Source organism: Hordeum vulgare, chromosome 6H (assembly GCF_904849725.1).
Source record: "Hordeum vulgare subsp. vulgare chromosome 6H, MorexV3_pseudomolecules_assembly, whole genome shotgun sequence".
Lineage (NCBI taxonomy): Eukaryota > Viridiplantae > Streptophyta > Magnoliopsida > Poales > Poaceae > Hordeum > Hordeum vulgare.
In genome coordinates this window covers 367,865,881-367,886,958 of record NC_058523.1, presented here as the reverse complement: position 1 = coordinate 367,886,958, position 21,078 = coordinate 367,865,881, and the positions used below count along the sequence as shown (strand labels likewise).

At 43.7% G+C, this 21,078-nt stretch overlaps 3 protein-coding genes across 3 annotated transcripts; 1 reads left to right on the top strand and 2 right to left on the bottom strand.

Annotated features, from left to right (window-relative positions):
- Window positions 1-359: 359 nt before the first annotated feature.
- On the bottom strand, window positions 360-6,356 carry LOC123406002 (39S ribosomal protein L41-A, mitochondrial-like). The gene is made up of 4 exons (XM_045099505.1): window positions 6,192-6,356; window positions 5,946-6,098; window positions 1,207-1,271; window positions 360-690 (listed from the first exon to the last, which is right to left on the bottom strand). Exons 2-4 carry the CDS (start codon window positions 6,091-6,093, stop codon window positions 622-624), a joined length of 282 nt encoding a protein of 93 aa, XP_044955440.1. The 5' UTR covers window positions 6,094-6,098; window positions 6,192-6,356; the 3' UTR covers window positions 360-621.
- A 141-nt stretch (window positions 6,357-6,497) lies between these two features.
- On the top strand, window positions 6,498-16,571 carry LOC123405999 (polyribonucleotide nucleotidyltransferase 2, mitochondrial). Its single transcript, XM_045099503.1, has 16 exons — window positions 6,498-6,912; window positions 7,830-7,985; window positions 8,078-8,248; window positions 8,615-8,740; window positions 8,812-8,973; window positions 9,638-9,757; window positions 10,784-10,921; window positions 11,142-11,304; window positions 11,660-11,785; window positions 12,286-12,416; window positions 12,555-12,774; window positions 12,852-12,923; window positions 14,201-14,280; window positions 14,488-14,631; window positions 15,493-16,197; window positions 16,344-16,571. The coding sequence occupies exons 1-16, from the start codon at window positions 6,589-6,591 to the stop codon at window positions 16,440-16,442; spliced, it is 2,937 nt and encodes a 978-aa protein (XP_044955438.1). The 5' UTR covers window positions 6,498-6,588; the 3' UTR covers window positions 16,443-16,571.
- Window positions 16,572-16,893: 322 nt separating this feature from the next.
- LOC123406001 (GDSL esterase/lipase At5g33370-like) lies at window positions 16,894-19,514 on the bottom strand. The gene is made up of 5 exons (XM_045099504.1): window positions 19,186-19,514; window positions 18,954-19,081; window positions 18,591-18,833; window positions 17,456-17,708; window positions 16,894-17,339 (listed from the first exon to the last, which is right to left on the bottom strand). Exons 1-5 carry the CDS (start codon window positions 19,430-19,432, stop codon window positions 17,101-17,103), a joined length of 1,110 nt encoding a protein of 369 aa, XP_044955439.1. The 5' UTR covers window positions 19,433-19,514; the 3' UTR covers window positions 16,894-17,100.
- Window positions 19,515-21,078: the final 1,564 nt, after the last annotated feature.

The window sequence follows — 21,078 nt, the reverse complement described above, 5'->3', positions numbered from 1 at the left end:
ATATTTTCTAAAAATTAAATTATTTTTTAAGAATTCTAAACACTTTTTAAAACACATTGTCACTCGCTCATGCATACTGACTAGCAAATGGTTGTTGAGGTGTTCTCTTTTCCCGCATGCTAGGAAGGTATTTGAACCGAGTTCATGCATGTTGAAAAAGCCACGCCCAGGCTACCAAACACCAAAAATGAATTGAGAAGGGAACTTTTAAGCGCATGCACCTTACCAAACACACCCATAAGATCCAGTACAGGTATCATGTATTCCCTCCTTCGAAAATAAGTGTCTCAAGTTTAGTATAATTTCTGTACTTTAGTATAAAGTTGAGACACTTATTTTGAAACGGAAGGAGTATGATGTATGTCAAACACGTTGTAGCATCACTTGCTTCAGAAATGAACATTACAAATGGTAGAGAAAATGTGAGCACACAGTAAATCTAACAATGGTAAAGTTTTAATCGAATTTATGCTGAGGCACAAAGTTTGCTATTACGATAAGCCCATACGTAGCAATCTGACAAGGTTAGATGCTCCGAACATGGGCACCCTAAGAAAACATAACTGCAAAGCTGCATTGCATCCTTGTAAAACAAGAACGACTAGAGCATCTAGAAACATATCAGCTCTTGTTTTCAGTTGAGGAGGCTCCGAGGTCGTCCTTGGCACATTGTGATACATAAGGCTTCAACTGCAGTTATTTAAAAAACTGATTAGTTACAACACAAAGCCATAAAATGAAGGGAGTGATGATTCTCTCGGCCAAATCTCATAGGAAGCTTTTTGCGCAATCACTTTCAGTTTCTCCACCTTGGCTTATAGCAATGCAATGGTACTAAATTTTGAACATGAACTCTTCTTAGCTAAAGTTGGAATCATTTCATAGCTTTGCTTAAGATATGCTCGTGATTTGTTGTTTGTAGGTACTGCTAACTATTTTTACTATTTCAGTGCTCTATTTTTCTGAGTAATAAAAGAGCTAATATTCCAGTATTCTACTCCCTCCGTCCCATAATATAAGAGCGTTTTTTACACTATATTAGTGTCGTGAAGTGTCAAAAACGCTCTTATATTATGGGATGGAGGGAGTACCTCTTTTCCCAGGAAATGAAGGTTATACCAAAGTATATAGGCAACTTTGGTACTTGATGTAACTGGAGCGCGAAAACAGTGCAAAATATTGAAACCCCAAAAATATGAAAGTCACCTTGAAATCAGTCAAGTCAGGGACAACGAATCTTGGTAACTTTGCATCGACCATCACATAGCCACCTACAAAATTACATCAACATTTCAAAAATAGTAAGACTCTTCCCTCTCATGAAAGAAATCCATACAAAAAATACGAAAGTCATAGCACCAGTTACGTCACTACCCACTTATAGTACTCCCTCCGTTCCTAAATATAAGAGATTTTAATACGGGCTACATACGGATATTTAGACATATTTTAGAGTGTTGATTCAGCCAATTTGCTCCGTATGTAGTCCATATTGAAATCTCTATAAGGACTATATTCAGGAATGGAGGGAGTAAAATAATCATATCCTAACATGAAAGTGATTTTTATAGTTGTACAGTGGCATGAAAGTGATTGCATTTGTTACTTGAACCAAGCAACTTCAAGAATACAACATTTAAGGAACTGGATCCTTATGTATAATAGTATAAGTATGCAACACATAATCAAATTAGCCTATTGCAGCTAAAATCTGCAAACAGTTCACGGTTCAAAGAAGCATAGTGTATTAGACTTTCAGTAGATGAGTCACATCTACACAAGGGTACCACCATACCAGAGACAATGAACCAATCACAAGGTACTTGAAGCTTTCGGACGAAGAGAAGCTTTCGGACGAAGAGAGGACTTAAAAATAAATAAACACTCGATCAAGTCAAATGGACAAAAGGCTTAAGCGCAGTATCTTGAATTCGTTTCATTGAAACCCAATCTCTCTTTTCAATGAAATGAAACGCAAAGGTCCATTGCGTTTTCCCGAAAAAAAAGCCCATGCTAAGTTTTAGCTGATAGCAATACAACAATTATCTTATCTTAACACGTACACACCGTTTCAATGTTCCAAAATCTAACCAGATTCTAAGTTCAGCAAAATACCCACCACCACCAGTACATTATTTCTTGGCATTATTCAGCATGTGTTCCCCACAATGACCCAGCAATATAGCATTATTCGTAGTAGCTGGATGCACATATAGTTGCATTTCTTACTGCAAGGCTGCATTACTATTCTTGTACATCATCATTATTAATATTATCATCACTCCTTTAAACATCGGACTGGTGGTTCATCTAACATCCTACCTCCCCTCCAAAGCCAACTCACTGACTGGTGGGGTGTTCTCCATGATTTCCACAATCTTGTTTTAGGGTATGCAAAATATATACAACTAGATGATACCCCACGCGTTGTGGTAGGAATATGCTAAAATATATTTCAATAAGATTTGGTTATATGAAGTATTTTGGATTAATAATATATGAAAAAACTAAAGATACATATTATTAATATTGTATAGTTGAACAATATTTATTGAATAAAGGTAGAGTATCTTGGGTGGCCTTTTGATGAGGTGACACGTGTGCATGGCTTAAGTGTGCATGTCGAAATGAATAGAATTAGTGGGGATCAAATAATAATAATAAATAATTCTCATGCATATTGTCATAGGCCTTTGATGATGTGTCGTGTGTGCATGTTAAGATAACAGAATAATAATAAATAATTCTAATGCATATTGTCGTGGGCCTTTGATGATTTGTCGTGTGTATGTTAAGATAATAGAAGTAGTGGGGATGAACTATTTAGGTATATAGGATTCGAAGAAGCTTGAATTACGGTCAAAATTGTGTGTTTTCCTTGGCTATAGCTCTTATCATAAAGTATAGAAGTGTTTGGATAGGTCCACTAGTCGTATTTTTATTTCTCATCATGTGATCTATGAAAGGGTTTTTCCCTTTGCATCCAATGTAGCTCCTGATATTTCCTTACTCATCGAGCCCGTTTTGTTTCCCTCCTCCGAACCGGTCGTTCTGAATGCTAGTATGAGACATTATGATTTGCATTATTTGCTTCCTATAATCCTGCTGCAGGTCCAGGTCCTCAGCTGATCGTTGAGCCTCTAGTGAACAATCCAAGAAATGTCCCTACTCTGGCTTGTCCTCTACCCCCGATGCCTTCCACGCTTGCGTGTGTTAAACCCACCCCAAGATACAAGGATCATGCCACCCCGTCGAGCACATCGACGCGTAGCCATGCAGATGCACCATCTGATGGGCCAGCCCAGCCTTCGGCTTCGCCTCACATTGGCGATCATTCTCCTACTGAGCTTCCTCCGTCTCGGCTCATGCTCATGGACCGCCTACAACAGCACCGGCGTGGCCTGTGATCACCCGCGGTGGTTGCGTCGTCAAGCAAGTGGTTCCGACGGATGACACCATCCGCTACGACCACAATTGATGCGCCTTCTTTGCCGAGTTTGTCTCATACCATGTTGCTCGAGGTGATCCGTTGTGGCGGTCGGCTACGAAAGACGAGTTTGCGGCGCTCCGCCACAACTCGACGTGGTCGCTGGTTCCTCGCCCACCTGGTCAGATCTCATTGGCTGCAAGTGGGTGTTTACAGTTAAACAACGACCCAATGGCTCAATCGACAAGTACAAAGCTCGCCTCGTTGCCAAGGGTTTTATGCAGTAACGCGGCATCGACTACGTCGGCTCTTTCAGTTCCGTTGTCAAGCCAACTACCATGCATCTCTTGTTGTCTCTTGCAGTTAGTCATGGCTGGAATCTTTGTCAGATTGACATCAGTAATGCTCCTTCATGCTGTTGTCCAAGAGGATGCATATATGCATCAGCCGCTGGGTTTTGAAGATCCTGCTCATCCAACGCATGTATGCAAGTTGTACAAAGCAATATATGGACTTAAACAGTCTCCGCGTGCTTGGTACTCACGTATGAGTGATCGGCTTCAGCAGCTTGGCTTCATTACATCTATTGCAGACACATCTTTGTTCATCTTCTCCCATGGCAGTGTCACCATCTATATGTTGGTTCATGTCGATGATATTGTCATTGCAAGCTCTTCTGACGTAGTAACAGATCGTCTTCTTCACCAGTTGTCTGCCACCTTCCCGGTTAAAAATCTTGGCCAGCTTCGATACTTCTTGGGCATTGAAGTGGCTCAAAATTCCAGGGTCATTGTCCTTGCGAATAGATGTACAATCTTGATCTGCTTGAGCGCACTCACATGACAAATTGTAAGACAGTTTCTACACCCATGTGTGTTCATGAGAAGCTGTCCTGTGACCTCAGCACTCCTCTTGGTGAAACTGACATTCATACCTACCGGAGCGCTCACACTTCTGCTACCTTACATTGACTCGGCTGGATATCTCCTTTGTTGTGAACAAGGTGTGTCAGTATCTCTCCCAACCGACAAATGTTCATTGGGAAGCAGTCAAGAGGATTCTCCATTTCATCAAGGGTACAGTAGCTACTGGCCTACATATTCAGAGGTCCAAGAACACATCCGTGTTGACTGTTGACAGACACAAACTGGGCAGGCTGCGCTGATAACTGGAGATCCACTGGCAGGTTCGCGGTTTTCTTCGGTCCGAATCTCATATCTTGGGAGTGCTAGGAAACATATTAATTATTTCCAGATCATCCACTGAGGCAGAGTACAAAGCCCTGGCAAATGGTGCTCCAGAGGCTTCTTGGGTTCAGTCGCTTCTACGAGAACTTCATGTCCCTCAGCCAAGACCTCTAGTTCTATTGTGTGATAATTTCGGTGCTACGTTATTAACTGCAAACCCAGTGTTTCATGCACGCACTAAACACATTGAAGTGGATTTCCACTTTGTTCGGGAGAAGGTTGCACTTGGAGCTTTGGAAGTCCGCTTTGTGTTGTCAGCAGATCAGACCGCTGATGTCTTCACCTTGTTCATAGTGGTTGAGATTGCAGGGGCATATTAACTCCTGTATTTACTAGGCACTATTTGTTCCGTTCCTAGTTGTTTCGTTTCTGTAACTCATGTGGTTATGTAGCACTAGAGAATCAGTAACTACATCCATGATCTAGTGGTCATGACTGTTTGTATGCCTGCACGGCAATATAAATATAAGACAAACCGACCATCATAGGCATGACCAAAAACATCCCTTCTAACTTGCCATATAATCACAATACTGTTTTGCTATTTCTAAGCTGCCCTGTTTTTCCTAACTCCAAGTAAGTTTTTGTGACCATGGTACAGAAACTGATGCGCCACATGGTTGGAATGGCTTTTCCTCCATGAAGTACAAGGCTGTATCAATATTCTTGTATGTTTTCCAAAGAAGTATCTATATTTTTCTTTGGAGTTGCTGAATTTGCTCTCCACAGTTGCAGTTCTTTCTAGCCGCATGGTGATATGCATGAACAGCAGAACAATCGAAAATACTTGGTCCTAGTTTCTACATATACATGGTTAATACTACTAATTCCAATGAACTTCACCATTGGCCATAGACTGCCTAGATTGAAATGTTTTGCACCTTGTCCACTCACTAAGCTTTATTATATTATTATGATGTCAAATGCCAAGGAAGCAAGCACTTGGTTCACATACGGTGTAATGGTTTACTCAGAACAACGCACTACATTTGACATCCCATATGGACCATCCGTTGCTACCATGGGGCAAATGCTGTGGCAACTGTCGAACTGAAAGCCAATTTGACCGGGTGCATCAGGTTATTTTAACTATATCTGATTCAAATCAAAATCGTTTAAATTACTCAACCAAACAGATCATGACCTGCATCTTTGAATGTAAATGACGCATCGAACCAGAAGGTGATAAGAAGTGTAGTAGTATCAAGCAGCGGGCATAAGATACCGAGAAGACGACTAGGTTCAGATCAGAGTTGGTGTCAGCTTGTCACCTTTGCGGGTGTGGAACCCGGTGGGCTTGCAGTTCTTGCCCTTGTAGTAATCCCGGGGCGCCCTCTTGGAGGAGAGGATGTTGAGCGAGGACGTCCGCTTCCGCCGCATCGACCTCCCGATCGAGCTCAGTATCAGCCCCAGAGGCATCGTTCCTACGAATCCCGACGGTAAAATCAGCTGTCAGAGGGGAGGGGAGGGGAGGGGAGGAGAGGCGAGGCGTGGCGAGAGCGATGTGAAGGGCATACCGGAGGAGCGAGGGCAGCGACGACGAGGATCGGGAGGTGCGGTAGGGTTTGGGGGGTTTCGAGTCGGAGCTCTTCTTCCCGGCGGCGGCGGCGGCGGGCGATCAGTGTGAGGGAGAGAGAGAAATGGGGCTTCTTTCGACACGATACGGGCATCCTGAGCCGTCGGTCACTCGTTGTACGGTCCAGATCTCTTGAGGGTCATAAAACCGGAGAAGCTGTGTTCGTTCGGCTCACTGACACGTGGGTCCACGATCAACCGCTGCACTGCCCGTATGACGCACCCAAGCCAAAGACGGCGAGAGGCCCAACCATTTCGCTTCGCCGCTTAAACCCTAAACCCAGGCCCAAAACCCCTCTTCCTCTTCCTGCCGCTCCTCCCCAGTCCCCGAGCGCCACCATGTCGATGGCGGTGGCCTCGCTCCGCTTCCTCGCGCGCCGACGGCACCAGATGCGGCTCGCTTTCCCCGGCACGCGGGCCGCATTCCTCTCCAACACGGCCGAGGAGGCCCCGCAGGCGTCGCCGCCGCCGCCGGGGCGGAAGGTGCTGGAGAGCTTCCGCGAGGAGTTCGAGATCGGGGGTCGCCTCATCGCCTTCGAGACCGGGAAGATGGCGCGCTTCGCCAACGGCTCCGTGGTCATCTCCATGGAGGACACCAACGTCCTCTCCACCGTCGCCGCCGCTAAGTCCTCGGACCCCGTCCGGGACTTCCTCCCTCTAACCGTAAGGATCGTTTTCCGTCTTCTATTGACGTGGTGTGTTTCAGAGCATGTCAAATTCGCCCTTCCCTCCCATGTGGCAACTTAATCTGCACATACATACACTTCCATTTGACGCAATTTTAAGTGTTCTCCAGCTACAGCATTTGATTTGTGCCACAAATTTTCCCAGGTTATATATATCTTGTTGAACACCCCACCTTTTTTATATCTTTGTAATAATGAGACTTCATTGATTTGGTTCACAAGCACGGTTTGGTTGCAGTACTATTCATTGTTATGCCGTTCATTTGTGCCAATTATCACCAGTTTTGCGTTTCAGTAAGAGATTGATAAAATTAAGGCTGCGTTTGGCATTGCAGTCGATTGCCATAGCCCCGGTTGCCCAACCAGCTTTTGCCTATTTTGGTGTTTGTTTGACCTGCTTTTACCTACTTTCCTGGCTAATTTTCAACAGCGCACCGCATTATAAAATATGCACAATGCAGAACAGTTCAGCAACTGCAAACTGACCTAAATCGATGTTATTTACAAATTATCACGCTTGATTTTGGGCAGGTAGTGTTCAGTGCTTCATGGTAATAAAGCATAATTTTAGTACCTTGAAGCTGTTTCTTACAGCTGCTGATTCCCTGGAGTAAAATTTGAAAGAGCTAAATACATTATTGACTCTTAAACTTCTCTGAAGCACTTAAATAATCTACAGTTTTTTAGTTTAGGGACCTACTTGACCACCCTGGACAAGTTTAAAGGCCCATTGTGTACTTCACTTCTCTCATTGCCAATTGAACTTACTGGGGATATGCTTAACCCAAAGGGAAGAATGGAATATGTTTGTCTTCACTTTTTCAAGGCAACACTATCTATTTGCTATCTGCATCTTTCCCATGATGAGCAGGTTGGTTATTTTGTTGGCTGTAGGTTGATTATCAAGAGAAGCAATATGCTCAAGGTGTTATTCCCACAACATATATGCGCAGGGAAGGTGCTCCTAAGGAAAGAGAACTTCTGTGTGGGCGCATAATCGATCGACCAATACGGCCATTGTTTCCTCGTGGCTTTTACCATGAAGTCCAGGTGATTTTTCTGTTTAATATTTCATTCCTGAAATTCGCGAAGTTTGCACAAGCATTACCACTCATTGATGGATTTGGATCCTGCTTTTGTAGATCACGGTAAATGTACTTTCCTCAGATGGAAAGCAGGACCCGGATGTTATGGCTGCTAATGCATCTTCAGCTGCTCTCATGCTTTCTGATATACCTTGGAATGGGCCAATTGGAGTAATACGTGTCGGAAGAATTGATGGGAATTTCGTGTTGAACCCAACAGTGGATGAGGTAATATCGATCAAGTGCTACAATATGTAATCATTTTTTATCTATCCTCCACTGTGCCTCAATTGTACCCATGATGGTGTACATTTGCGCTGTTTGTGGATATAGCATTTCCCAGGAGCGTTTCGTGGCTCATGGTGCCTATTCCATTTCTTTGCCATTTGCACCATAACTAACATCAGTGTATATGTGGTTTTCACATACTCCCTCTGTCCCAAAATAAGTGTCGCTGATTTATTACAGTTTTAGTACAAAGTTGTACTAAGTCCACGACACTTACTTTGGGACGGAGGGAGTATTATCCATTGTAAATGCAGGGGTTTCATTCACTTCACTCATATTTTCTGTATATTTCTCTGTGACTTGTAGTTAGGTTTGAGTGATCTCAACCTAGTTTATGCATGTTCACGGGATAAAACACTAATGATAGATGTACAAGCTCGTGAGATAACTGAAAGGGATCTTCAAGCAGGAATGAAGCTTGCACACTCTGAGGTATTATTTCTTTCCTATTTTTAGTTGATGCGTTATAATTATATTCTCATGCAGTTGGCTATGATTCACAGGCAGTCAAGTATATCGACCCTCAAATTAGATTGGCCAAGCGAGCTGGCAAAGAGAAAAGAGAGTACAAGCTGTCAATGATTTCAGATGAATCATACGAGAAAATCAGAACATTATCAGAAGCACCAATTGAGGAAGTCTTCACAGATAAATCATACGGCAAGGTGTGTTGTGTACTTGTGTATTCTCTTTTGACTGCAGGTCTTCCTCTCTAGTTGAAGATTTACCTTTCTAGTTTGTGGAGTTAGAAGTGGAAATGTTCGATTGTGAACTTCCTTAAAGATCTTTGCCTCCGTCTCTAAGGGTGCATTTTTTCTGGTCATGACCAAAACCTTGGCTTTTGTTTGGAGTATGACCAACTTTTTAACATGACAATGCTCCAGTACCAACTTTATTAGTACACTTTTCTAGCCAATGTTGGCCTATCCAATGACAAGCAAAATCTCAACCAATTTTGTGGCTAGCCAACTTTTTGGCACAAACTAAACATACCCTAAATGTAAGTTGCCCAGCCCTGGGATTTTGTGTGGTCAATCTTTATAGACTTTGAATAATAATATGTTTGGAAGATACATATTGACTGCATGAAAGTAATGTAATTAGATTTGTCCAGAATATCACTTTCACTTCATTTTGTTAGTATATTATGTTGAAAACTATGTTCAAGGTTTGCCAAAAAAAAACATATTTTGACTGTGCTTCAACTATATCATGAAGAATCAAAAACCAACCTTTTACTTTTTTGGAGGAGTCATCCGGTAATAAGTTAAAGCTGTTCTTGTTTTCTGCTTGCACCATGAATTCATTGGATGTTTTCATTTGCTGCAGTTTGAACGTGGAGAAGCCTTGCAAAATATCACAGAATCTGTAAAAGAGAAGCTTGAAGAAGAATGCGATGAGGAAAGCTTGAAGTTTCTTCCTAAAGCAGTTGATACTGTGAGAAAGCAGGTAGCACATTGATTTCTCTGGAAACTGGAAAATTTAGATAAAAGTGTGAGCTTTGTCAATAGATGAGCAGAAAAGACATTCATGTTGTTACACATGCATCTATATCTATACCAATATAAAAAGACACAAAGGGGCAAGTCCAACTAATCTAGGCCATCAAACCATGTCAATCCAACGACCTCGATTACTCCAGTGGCGAGCACTCAACATCTTTAATGTGCAATTAATGCCATACCAAATATGAATGGCAGCACTAATCATGTAATTAAAGTGCAACTAATATCCATCCTAATATGAGCGTCCAATTAATATACTACTCCCTCCGTCCCAAAATAAATGTCTTAAGCTTAGTACAACTTTCTACTAAAACTAGTATAAAGTTGAGACAGTTATTTTGGGACGGAGGGAGTACCTAATAACAATGTGCATTGAACATACACATTTACTAGTAGCTCATGGGTATCCTGTTTCGATACATGCAAGGAAGGTTAACTCCAATGCTGACGTTTTAATCATATTTTTTGCCGTGCCTAAATTAATGATTCTGTCATATCTCATTTTACACATTGAAACCTGGAACTTTATGTAACACCTACTGATCTTATCTGTTCAATGCACAAATGTACGTGCCATAGAAACAACAGAGCACATTGATCTCTTTACAATAGCGAATTCTTAACATTTGGCAAACTTGCATCCATTGTACCAAAACTCTGTTTCCAGTCATGTGCATGAGTAGTTTATAATCGGTAAATGAAAGCTCTGGTCCCTATGAATTCAGGATACTTCTATTTCTGAATTCAGGATAAAATTTCTGTTCTGGTAGTTCATGGAAAACTCTGAGAACTTGTGCAAATTATATTGAGGTATTGGGCCTAATAGCTTTTAATATCAAGACGAAAGTTGCGAGGAGCTACCATCTATCCTTGGCATCACTTGATAGCATTTCATTCAGTGCAATTTTGTGTGTGTAGAATCACTTATATTATTTCAGTCAATAAAGAGTTGCGCTCTTCTTTTGTGCAGGTCATACGCAAGAGAATAATTAAAGAAGGCCTTAGAGTCGATGGTAGACGACTTGATGAGGTGCGGCCGTTGTATTGTGAATCGAGCACATACCCGATATTGCATGGTTCTGCACTGTTTTCGCGTGGAGATACTCAGGTTCTCTCTCTCTCCCTCCAGAGGCACACACAATGGCACAGGCACATGTGCGCACGAACACTCATGCAGTCACGTGCACCCCCCCCCCCCCCCCCCCCACCCCCACCCACACACACACACAGAAAATGACATCTGTTTAAATCTGAAGGACCTTTATAATGTATTCAAATCAAGTTATTATATGTATACGGCACATGAATAATTCGAATTTCGCTTGTAGGTTTTATGTACAGTTACCCTTGGTGCTCCTGGTGATGCTCAGCGATTGGATTCAATTGTTGGCCCACCAACAAAGCGTTTCATGCTTCATTATAGTTTTCCACCATTTTCAATAAACGAAGTTGCCAAACGTGGGGGTTTGAATCGGCGTGAAGTTGGACATGGTACATATTTTTCCTTGTTGGTGCAGTGCTGCAGTTTAAAGAATTTATTTGTCCCGAAGTGTACTCTAAATAGATATGTGTAGTACCATGTTTTAAAGAATACATAGCCTAGGGAACTTCTGCAAACTGTGGTTCAAAGCGTAGGCTTTTGGTTTGCTGTGTGCATACTTGGGTTTCTACAATATGCTGATTGGCATCTGTTGCAATATTTAGGTTCTAGATCCGTGATTGTGTTTTCCTTTGTTTTTCTCCTTCTGTTCAGCTTTTCTAATTTCAGCCTTAGTTTGTGTTGATAGTTTTATAAGGGAAAATGAATAACACCAATTTGGTTATTTTGTTTTGTACTATTGTGCAGGCACTCTTGCCGAGAAAGCACTACTTGCTGTGCTTCCTCCAGAAGGTGACTTTCCATATACTGTTCGGGTAAATTCAGAAGTCATGGCTTCTGATGGTTCAACATCAATGGCATCAGTATGTGGAGGTACGCATCTTCATTTCTTCTAGTGTTACTATTATTATGCATAAAATGAAACTCTCGGAGATGGTATTTTATTGAACTAAATGCCATTTTATCTGATTGACCTTCATCCGTAATTTGGTGACAGAATGCCATTCATTTGCAAACGCGCTAGTTTTGCAAGATTATGTCCTGCACTTTGATGTAAAAATGGATCAAGGGTCTATACTTCGCTCTGTAACTAAGCTATGATAGGATAGGCATTCACAATTGCCTTTATCATGTCTATAATGCAGAAATATCATAAATGATTAGCAAGTGTAACACTTCCAAGAAACCTCTGAAATAACTTTTATCTTGTATTGAGTTTAATTGGTTTCTAGGGTTCATCTATTAATCTGGGTATAAAAATGCCTTTCCAGCATCAATGTGATGTCCTTGAAGGCTTGAACTGCTCAGATTTTTATTTATTTATTTTTATTACAAATTCTGCTGTTCATGCATTTTGAAATGGTGATTGACAGGAAGCATGGCTTTAATGGATGCTGGGATACCGGTAAGGGAGCATGTTGCTGGTGTTTCAGTGGGTCTTGTCAGTGAAGCAGACCCAACTACTGGAGATATTTCTAGTTACCGTATATTGACGGATATTCTAGTAAGCTTAGACACTCTTCATTTTCCTTGTCAGATTTTTGAGAGAAATTTCCTACTTTTATGTCTAATTGACTAACTGTATATGTTGCTAGAGCAAAAAAGTCCATACTGAACTAATCATGGCCATTGATGTACTCAGGGTCTTGAGGATCACCTGGGTGACATGGACTTCAAAATTGCAGGAACAAGGAGGGGTATTACTGCTATTCAGCTGGATATAAAACCTGCAGGAATACCATTGGACATAGTATGTGAAAGTTTGGAGCCTGCACGAAAGGCTCGTAATCAAATCCTTGACCGCATGGATCAGGAAATAAGTACTGCTCGTGCTATCAATGATGGAAGTTCTCCTCGATTAGGTTTGTTAATGCACTTTCACTGTTCCCTTTTAGGTTAGGTTGATTTGTTGATGTCACAATTGCCTCTCCATTTGCAGCCACGCTGAGCTTCAGCAGCAATTCTCTTAGGAAATTACTTTTCCACAGGAAAAAAATTGAGCAAGATACAGGTATAAGGCTAGCTTCTACCTGATTTTTGTTCATGTCGTTTCTTAAGCTCTTCTTTAAGACATTATTCATGTCACATTTGATGTGAGGGTTAAATGTTACTCCCTCATCCCACAATTTTTTTTGGGATGGGGGGAGTACCTGTTTCTGGAATTTTGTAATTGTCTGATGTGCCACAAATTATTTTGATGATTGATAACATGTGTTTCAGTTTTTGGCAAGTTATTTTGGATCCTGTTTGCACTCTCCTTTTTCATTGTAAAAAAACTGAATTGATTATTTCAAGGCAACACTAAGAAATATACCATCATCCACTTTGCCTAGATGAAATGGAATGAATACTTTTGGATATTTGTAAAGACAAAGACTAATCCCAGCTGAGTATTGCAGGGTTGCAGGGTTGCATTCTTCAAAATTTGATGAAGATTTTCTTTATGGTTGCAGAACCTGAACTAATAATAAGAATAAAATACTGATACAAATTGTTGCATTTGATGATGGGAACATATGTTGCTGCATACCACCTGTAGATCCAACGTCAGTTCGTGCTTGTAGATTCACATATTTTTTATCCTTTCACTATAGCCCATCCACATTTCACACCCTAATAAAAAAACCCAAGTGCACGTGACTTTCATGTCTAAAACATGGGCGATACAATCTTGATTCTGTCATCACGTAATGGTTTATTCATTTCAAGTCCTGATATATGGTCAAGTAGCTTGGGGTGGCGTCGACATCATCTGCCTGGAAGCTCCCGGGTTAGACCCTGATGGACCTGTGTCAATGCCTAATATTAACATGCATAGAAATGATTTACAGCAAGCTAAATATGTATTGGATTCATCATGGAGTGTAGAATGCTGCATAGCGTAGAAATTAAAAAAAAAATCCCAATTTTTTTAGTACCAACTCAAGGTGGATAGTAGGGGTGTAAAAATAAAACCACGCTCTTTGATGTTGGTACTTCTTGGGCTGTGTTTCTACAGCCTTGCTTTTGGGCTGTGTTCTACTCGTTTTCTTTTGCTATTAGCTGTCACTCTGTCTGGATCTAGACCTGCATGTCTGTGATAAGCCAAAGTCAGAAATTCAAGTTCCCTTAAGGATTAACTGAATATGGACTTATTCTAACAGAAACTGAATATGGGCATAATGTCACCATTCTGTTTCGTAACTTGTATATTTAAATCCATGTATGTACTACATTTAGCTATCCCCTCTGTATTTTGTAAAAGATTTTCAGGCAGCTAACTTTGTAATTAATTTCCATTTTCTCAAGGTGCACGGGTATCTGTTAGTGATGGTACAGTCACTATTGTTGCTAAAACTCAGCCAATTATGGATAAGGCTATTGAGAAGGTATGTATCAGTTAATGGCAGGTTGATTAAGCTAGATATGGTTGGTTGGGCTTTTACTTGCCTTTTTCACTTTGGCTTATAAGCCAAAAAGCACCCCAACAAAGCCAAAGTGAAAAAGCCAAGTAAAATCCCAACCAAACATCCTTCCTTGCAAGTGTTTGGGAGGAAGAAATTTTACATGAGAAAGTCTAACCTGTTCCTTTGCAGGTTGAATTTCTTGTGGGTCGTGAAATTGAAGTTGGCAAGACATACAAAGGAATTGTTTCCTCAATAAAGGAGTATGGCGCTTTTGTGGATTTCAATGGTGGACAGCAAGGTCTTCTTCACATTTCTGAGCTATCACATGAACCGGTATTTCTCTTGAAATTCTGCTTCACATTTCTGAGTTATTTCATGGACCATTTTTTATCATGAAATTTTTGTAGAAGGTTGATAGAACTGACTATCTCGATTTTTCGTACTTCGCTTGAATAATTCAGTGTCATTGCTTCAGAATATACTCCCTCCGTTTACAAATATAAGATGTTCTAACTTTTTTCTGAATCGGATGTATATAGACACGTTTTAGTGATGTTTTTTCCCACTTATATCAGTCCGTATGTAGTCTATATTGGAATAACGAAAACATCTTACACTTCTGAACGGAGGGAGTAAAATTGTAGCTCTGCATGAATATTTTTGGATATGCGCTGCTCATGTTGAGAAGTGTTTGCCGATATTGTTTGTATCCTGAAGAGGATATTTGGTTGAAGGATTGGGTCGGTCTCTTTGGTTCAAGCCTTTCTTGCTTGGTTTGAGGAACATATTGGGTTGGTCCACCACCAATCCTAGTTTAGACTCCTGCCTTTTCTTTTTATTAGTAGAGATTTGTCTTTGCTCTCTCCTTTCGAATGAAAGTGGTGCTTGAGGTGCCCCCTCCTTTACTGCCTTGACTTGCTATATAATTATACCCCCTCCGTCCCAAAATAAGTGTCGTTGATCTAGTACAAAATTTGTACTAATTTAGTACTAAATCTGCGTCATTTATTTTGGGACAGAGGGAGTAATAAATAAGGAGCAATGATACTGTGCCATAAAAAACCACGAACCAGAGTTTTTGTTACCTTTTACACCGATTTATAAGTTCTCCATTGTATTCTAAATACTGGCAAATCAGCTTTTAATTAGTTCTAACTATTATTTGTTTTTGTTTTATTTCCTTTCTTCCTTCAGGTTTCAAAAGTCTCGGATATTATATCTGTTGGCCAAGCGCTCTCATTGACATGCATTGGACAGGACGTGAGGGGTAATATTAAACTTTCACTCAAAGCAAACCATCCCCATCGGCCTGCAAAGGAGTTAGCAAGTGAGGATGCTACTTTTTTGCCAAGTCAAGACCTTGTTGGTTGGGCCGCCGTTGAGAACATGCCCAGCAAGGATGCTGATGTCAAGTCATCCAATAGCATAGAGGGAGATAACACAACTGAGGAGACACCTGCATTTTCTACTCCTGCAGTTATAATTCGCAGTGCTGCTGACTGTGATGCTCAAGATGTTGCAAATGGTCCTACAAAGAAACGTTCAAAGGCGGCAAGTTCTAAGGTTGCAAAGCCATCCCCCAGAGTATCTAAACCAACCAAAGAACTTCAGGAGGCTAGGAAAGCTAGCCCTAAGAAAGCATCAACTACGTCAATTGTCAAGAAAAACAAGAAAGCGAAGGCTGATGATTCTGCAAGTAATGAACTCGATGCCGTTCCAGAACATGAAGCCATTGCAGAACAGGAAATAAGCAACACCCTGAAGCATTCCAGTCCCAAGAACTTCCGCTCAGGTTCTATAAAGCTGGGCGACGTAGTTACTGCAAAGGTTTACCAAATAAGGGCCTATGGATTAGTACTTGAGCTGAGTGATGGAGTTCGTGGAATGCATAAGTTTGCGGTAACTTCCTACCCAGCTCTCTGGTGTTCTATTTTGGTTAATGCTGCCGCACACATTATTTCATACATTGTTCAACTTATTGAACCCATTGTGGTAATGTCATCTTTTGGTCTTTGGTGCTGAAATTCGGGTGAATATTTTTGCAGGAAAATAGCCAGACTAACTTTGAGGTTGGAGAGGAAGTGCTTGTGAAATGCGCGACTTTCAGTGCCAAGGGTGTCCCAGTCTTCTCATTGCTTGATTAGTAAAATTTTGATGGGGCTAATTTGCTCACCTCTAGAGCTCTACAGAGATACACTTGTAAATGTGTAGTAGTTAATCCACTGACTTAATAAACATGGGAAGCAGCGAAGCAGCCTCAAATTTCGTTGGAATGCTGCGCAAGTTTGTGCTTTTGCAGCCGTCGTGAGCATTTTGCTCCTGCATTTTTACCCTTCTAGCATGCAACCATGCATACGAGGAGGCAGGGAAAATTTGATCATGTGACTCGGCTGAAACATACGGACTATATGCAGCTTGTCCAACTTTTGTTGTGACTCAGCTGAATGCATGATTTTTTTAATTTGTATTATATCCATGCCATTTGTATGCAGCACTAATAGCTCTTACTTGGTCAACTATCTTTTTTTCTTTTTTTTTAAACACATCACATACACACAAGTACACCCACTCTTATGAGCTATGAACGCACATACCTGCCGTTACGAGCAAACTATTTCTGGCCAAGCACAAGTGACATCGATGGATGAGGAGGATTAATAGTACCAACTCAAAATAAAATAAAACAATAGTACTCCAAGCTGAGGAGTGAGATGAAATGCCACGACAGTCCACACAAGCTAAGCTGTTGTTGTGTTGACCGAGAGAGCAGCACTGGTCTGGATAGCAGTGGTAACCAGTTAGCTAAAGAGGACCCTCCTGGTCCATGGCGAGTATGGTGCTGAGGTTCATGGGGTGCATGTAGTCGGTGGACCCATGCATGAACTGGGCGACGATGATGCGGTTGGCCCGCTCCGTCGGGTGGAAGGCGTCCCAGAACGCGTACACCTCCCGGTTGGCGCACACGTTGGACGCCGCCGTGCACAGCCCGATCCCGTTGTACGGCCCCTGCCCACAGCACGCCACCTTCACGTCCGTGAACCCTGCACGCACGCAACACCGCAAGAACCTATTACTACTGTAGTTTGTTGACAACGATCACACGGCAGCGTTCGACCGTCGCTCTGGCCGGCTGCAACGCAAGCAAGCACGCACGTACCGTAGCTCTGCGGGCTGGCGAGGTAGTCGAAGTTGGCGCGGTAGGTGTTGGCGGAGACGAAGACGTCGGCGCCGGCGTCGCGGTTGAGGCCGCGCACCATGTCCACCAGCTGCGGGTTGAAGAGGTCCACGGCGCGGTTCAGCTCCGCCGCGCACTCGCCGTTGCCGCTGTGCTGCGCCAGCTCCGCCGGCACGCACCCCAGCGGCCCCGTCCCCGTTACGATCACGCGACGCGCCCCAAGCTCGTACAACCTCTGCACGGGCCACGGTGTCAAGTACAGTAAGTCACGCGGTGTCAGCTCGTCCATCGGCGCGTATGTCACTCTTGGAGTCTTGGTATGGCATGGAAGGCGGGTGAAGTGGATTCGAGAAGCTGCTGCACTGCACCGCACATGCATCGTACGTGCTGCAGCGCGCCAGGAGTGAATGCTGCAACTGCCATGGGTCGCCATGTGTATACGGCTGTCTTTACCCTGCACGTATGGTAATACCCTTTGCTGGCTCCATTTATGCTTGTCTTTACAGCTTGGGGCAAAAGGCGTGTGTGTGGGTGTACACGAGAGAGGTTTCATGCCGCATGTGCGGGTGTACACGGTAGAGTTATGACCGGTTGACTTTGACTGGTGGGTCATGAACTGCTGCAGCCTGGCTGGTCTATGTTTTGTCATGTGCTCAAACTTATTTCACGAACAGTACTCGATCGTTGGAACTGTAGAGTCAATCTGGCGTCCATTTATGTAGAGGTCTTCCTTCTTGCTTCATTTCGGTCATAACTCTACCGCAGCGTGCACAAAATCTGCCATGTTAGGTTGCAGCTGGAGCAACATTTTTTTTTTTGTATTGCAATGTGCACAAATCAAAATAGTACCAAATCTGTCGGTCTGTCACTCTATCATATGTGTCATGACAGTTAGCACTTGCGTTTTTTATCCCATCTGTCTTGGTGCTAGATACTACTCGTAGTACACATACAGTAGCTACTGCTGCTGCGCATGTCAGTTTGCAGTTAAGCAACACACTCACTTAAACGTACTTTCTAGTAATTCTTAACTTATAGAGTAGTACTTAGTGCATTGTGCACGAATTAATATGAAACAACATTTTAACTGTAAAGTAAGTAACTGCACGGGACTTACCGCAAGGATTTTCCTGTACTCCGAGACGATGTAGCGGACGTAGTCCGGGAGCGCGTACTGGCGAGACCGCATGGACATGGGCACCAGGTAGTAGTTGTTGACGAAGTCGTTGCCTCCCAATGTGATGAGCACGAGAGCCCCGCTGACAAGCCTCGCCGCCTGCTCCTCGCCGGCGAATGCCCTCAGCTTGCGCTGGTACTCCCCGAAGTAACGCAGCTGATCTCCGATCCTAATTATATTCACCTGCTCCATCCGTCATGCACATGCCATCATACATAAGCCGTCAAATGCATGCTAATCTGTCAGGGAAATGTGAGGGCGCGCTGAGCTGAGCATTATTCATATCTCTCGTAGAGCACGTACAAACTGCACTCCCGTGTCGTTGAGGATCCCAACGCCGGCCGACGCGAAGTTGGCGCCGACGAGCAGCTTCGCCCCCCGGAGCTCCGGGCTCAGGTACGGCAACGCAGGCTCCGCCCCGAGGTGCTCACCTGAAGCAATCGAAATATCAAATGGCAGCGTCACGTGGCATGTTGTTACGTACTCCAGTTGGAGTTCAACAAGGAAATGAGGCATGGGGTGTATTGTATTTTACTGATGATGTCGGGGATGTTGAGGCCGTTGGAGAAGCGGCCGGTGGGGCGGTGCGATGGGAAGTCGATGCCGTAGGGCGGCGCGTCGGCGCGCGCCGTCGTGAGGAGGTAGTTGTTGTTGCCGTTGTCGACGAGGGAGTCGCCGAAGACGAAGAATGCCCGCGGCGCCGCGGAGGCCGCCGGGGCACGCGCCGCCGCCACGACGAGTAGTACCACGGAGACGAGGAGAGGAACGAGAGCGCCGCCCATCTGCTCGCGCGCGACGTACGGACGCTTTGAGATTTGGAGAGAATAGATATGCACGGGTGGCTAGGCTACGCGCGCGCTGGGAAACTGAGAAGGTGGCGATCGAATGTGCGCTTTATTATACAGGCCGTCTGGGCAGCTTGATGGACAGACAGACACCCTCGGAAATCCGTAGATGCGAGGTGGTTGGGGGACGGGTAGGTAGGTGGAGCCTCGTGAGACGTGCGCTCGATCCGTAAAGCAGCGTGTGACTGCGGCACAGGTTGTAGAAGCCTTTGTGCCCGCGAAAGGAGGGGGGTTGCACGGCCGGTACGTGCCGGTATTTAGCGTTCGTACAGAGGAAAATATGCTTTAATTCACGGCTGTCTCGTTTGCTGGTTGGTGGGAAGAGAATTTCAGTTATCATGAGTATAGCTACGCTACTAAGAAAAAACCTACTAAAAGAAATTGTTCACATGATGGGCAATTAACACGACATGTGCACCGAATAGAGGGCAGCGGCGCGACTGACCAGTCTACGCGTCTGATGGCGATGATGCAGCGGCGCGGCTGACCAGACTACGCGTCTGATGCCACACGCGAGGAGACCGCCCGCCGCGCAACTAAGCAGACCCGGCGTCTAAGAAGTCCCCTATTCTTTTAGGGTTTTGAAGTCCTCGGGTGCCCGTCGCCACAAGTTGGTTTTTTTATCTCTTTCTGATTGCCTTCGCGATCGGGAGACTGTATCTCCTTGCTTGGGGCTCTCGTGTTGCCGATCCATGGCGGTGTCTTCGAGTGCTGGAGTTTCCCAGGGTAATGCGAAGATAGATCCGAGTAAGCTTCTGGAGCGCTTGCATCCGGAGGAAGATGAGTTGGACAATTTGGTGTGGGAAGACGAAGTTGATGATCCAGGGGACCAGCTGAAGTGGCTCGCCCTCGCACACGTACTAACGGAGAAGAGCTTTAGCCAAGGAGTCCTAATTGACGATATGAGGGGTGCCTGGAACCCGACACGAGATGTGGTCTGGAGGAGGGTAAACCCTAACTCATTCTCCATACAATTTAATTGCCTAGTTGATTGGAACAAAGCGATCCATCAAGGTCCGTGGGACTTCCGCGGATCAGCGCTGATAATTGCGGAGTATGATGGGTTCTCCAGCCCAGAAAGCATCACACTTGATCAGATCGAAACTTGGACGCATATTCACAAACTTCCTGATGGAGTGCTGAGGAACGAAGGGTTCATGCAGAATATGGCATAGAGAATTGGGGAAGTTTAGGAGGTTCCGATTAAGCTCCCTAATGGCTGCATGGGACAGTTTATTAGGGTTCGAGTGAAGTTGGACGTCAACAAGAAGCTTACTCGCTTTGTGAGCTTCTCAAAGGGGGGGGGGTAAGACATAATTTTTCCAAGTAAAGTACAAAAAGCTTCCAAATTCCTGCTATGCATGTGAAAAATTGGGACATTGGCATGAGGAGTGTGGCACAGGGGAACATGACATATCCAAGCTTGAATGAGGTCCTTTCATTCTTGCCCCGAGGAGGGGAAGAGGAACTGGCAGATATCCGGGTACTGGACGCGGTTCTGATGCCAGAGAGGGTGATAGCAATGCATATGGCTATGGAAGGGACCGCGATCTGACGAGGGGGGAGTGTTGGGGAACGTAGTA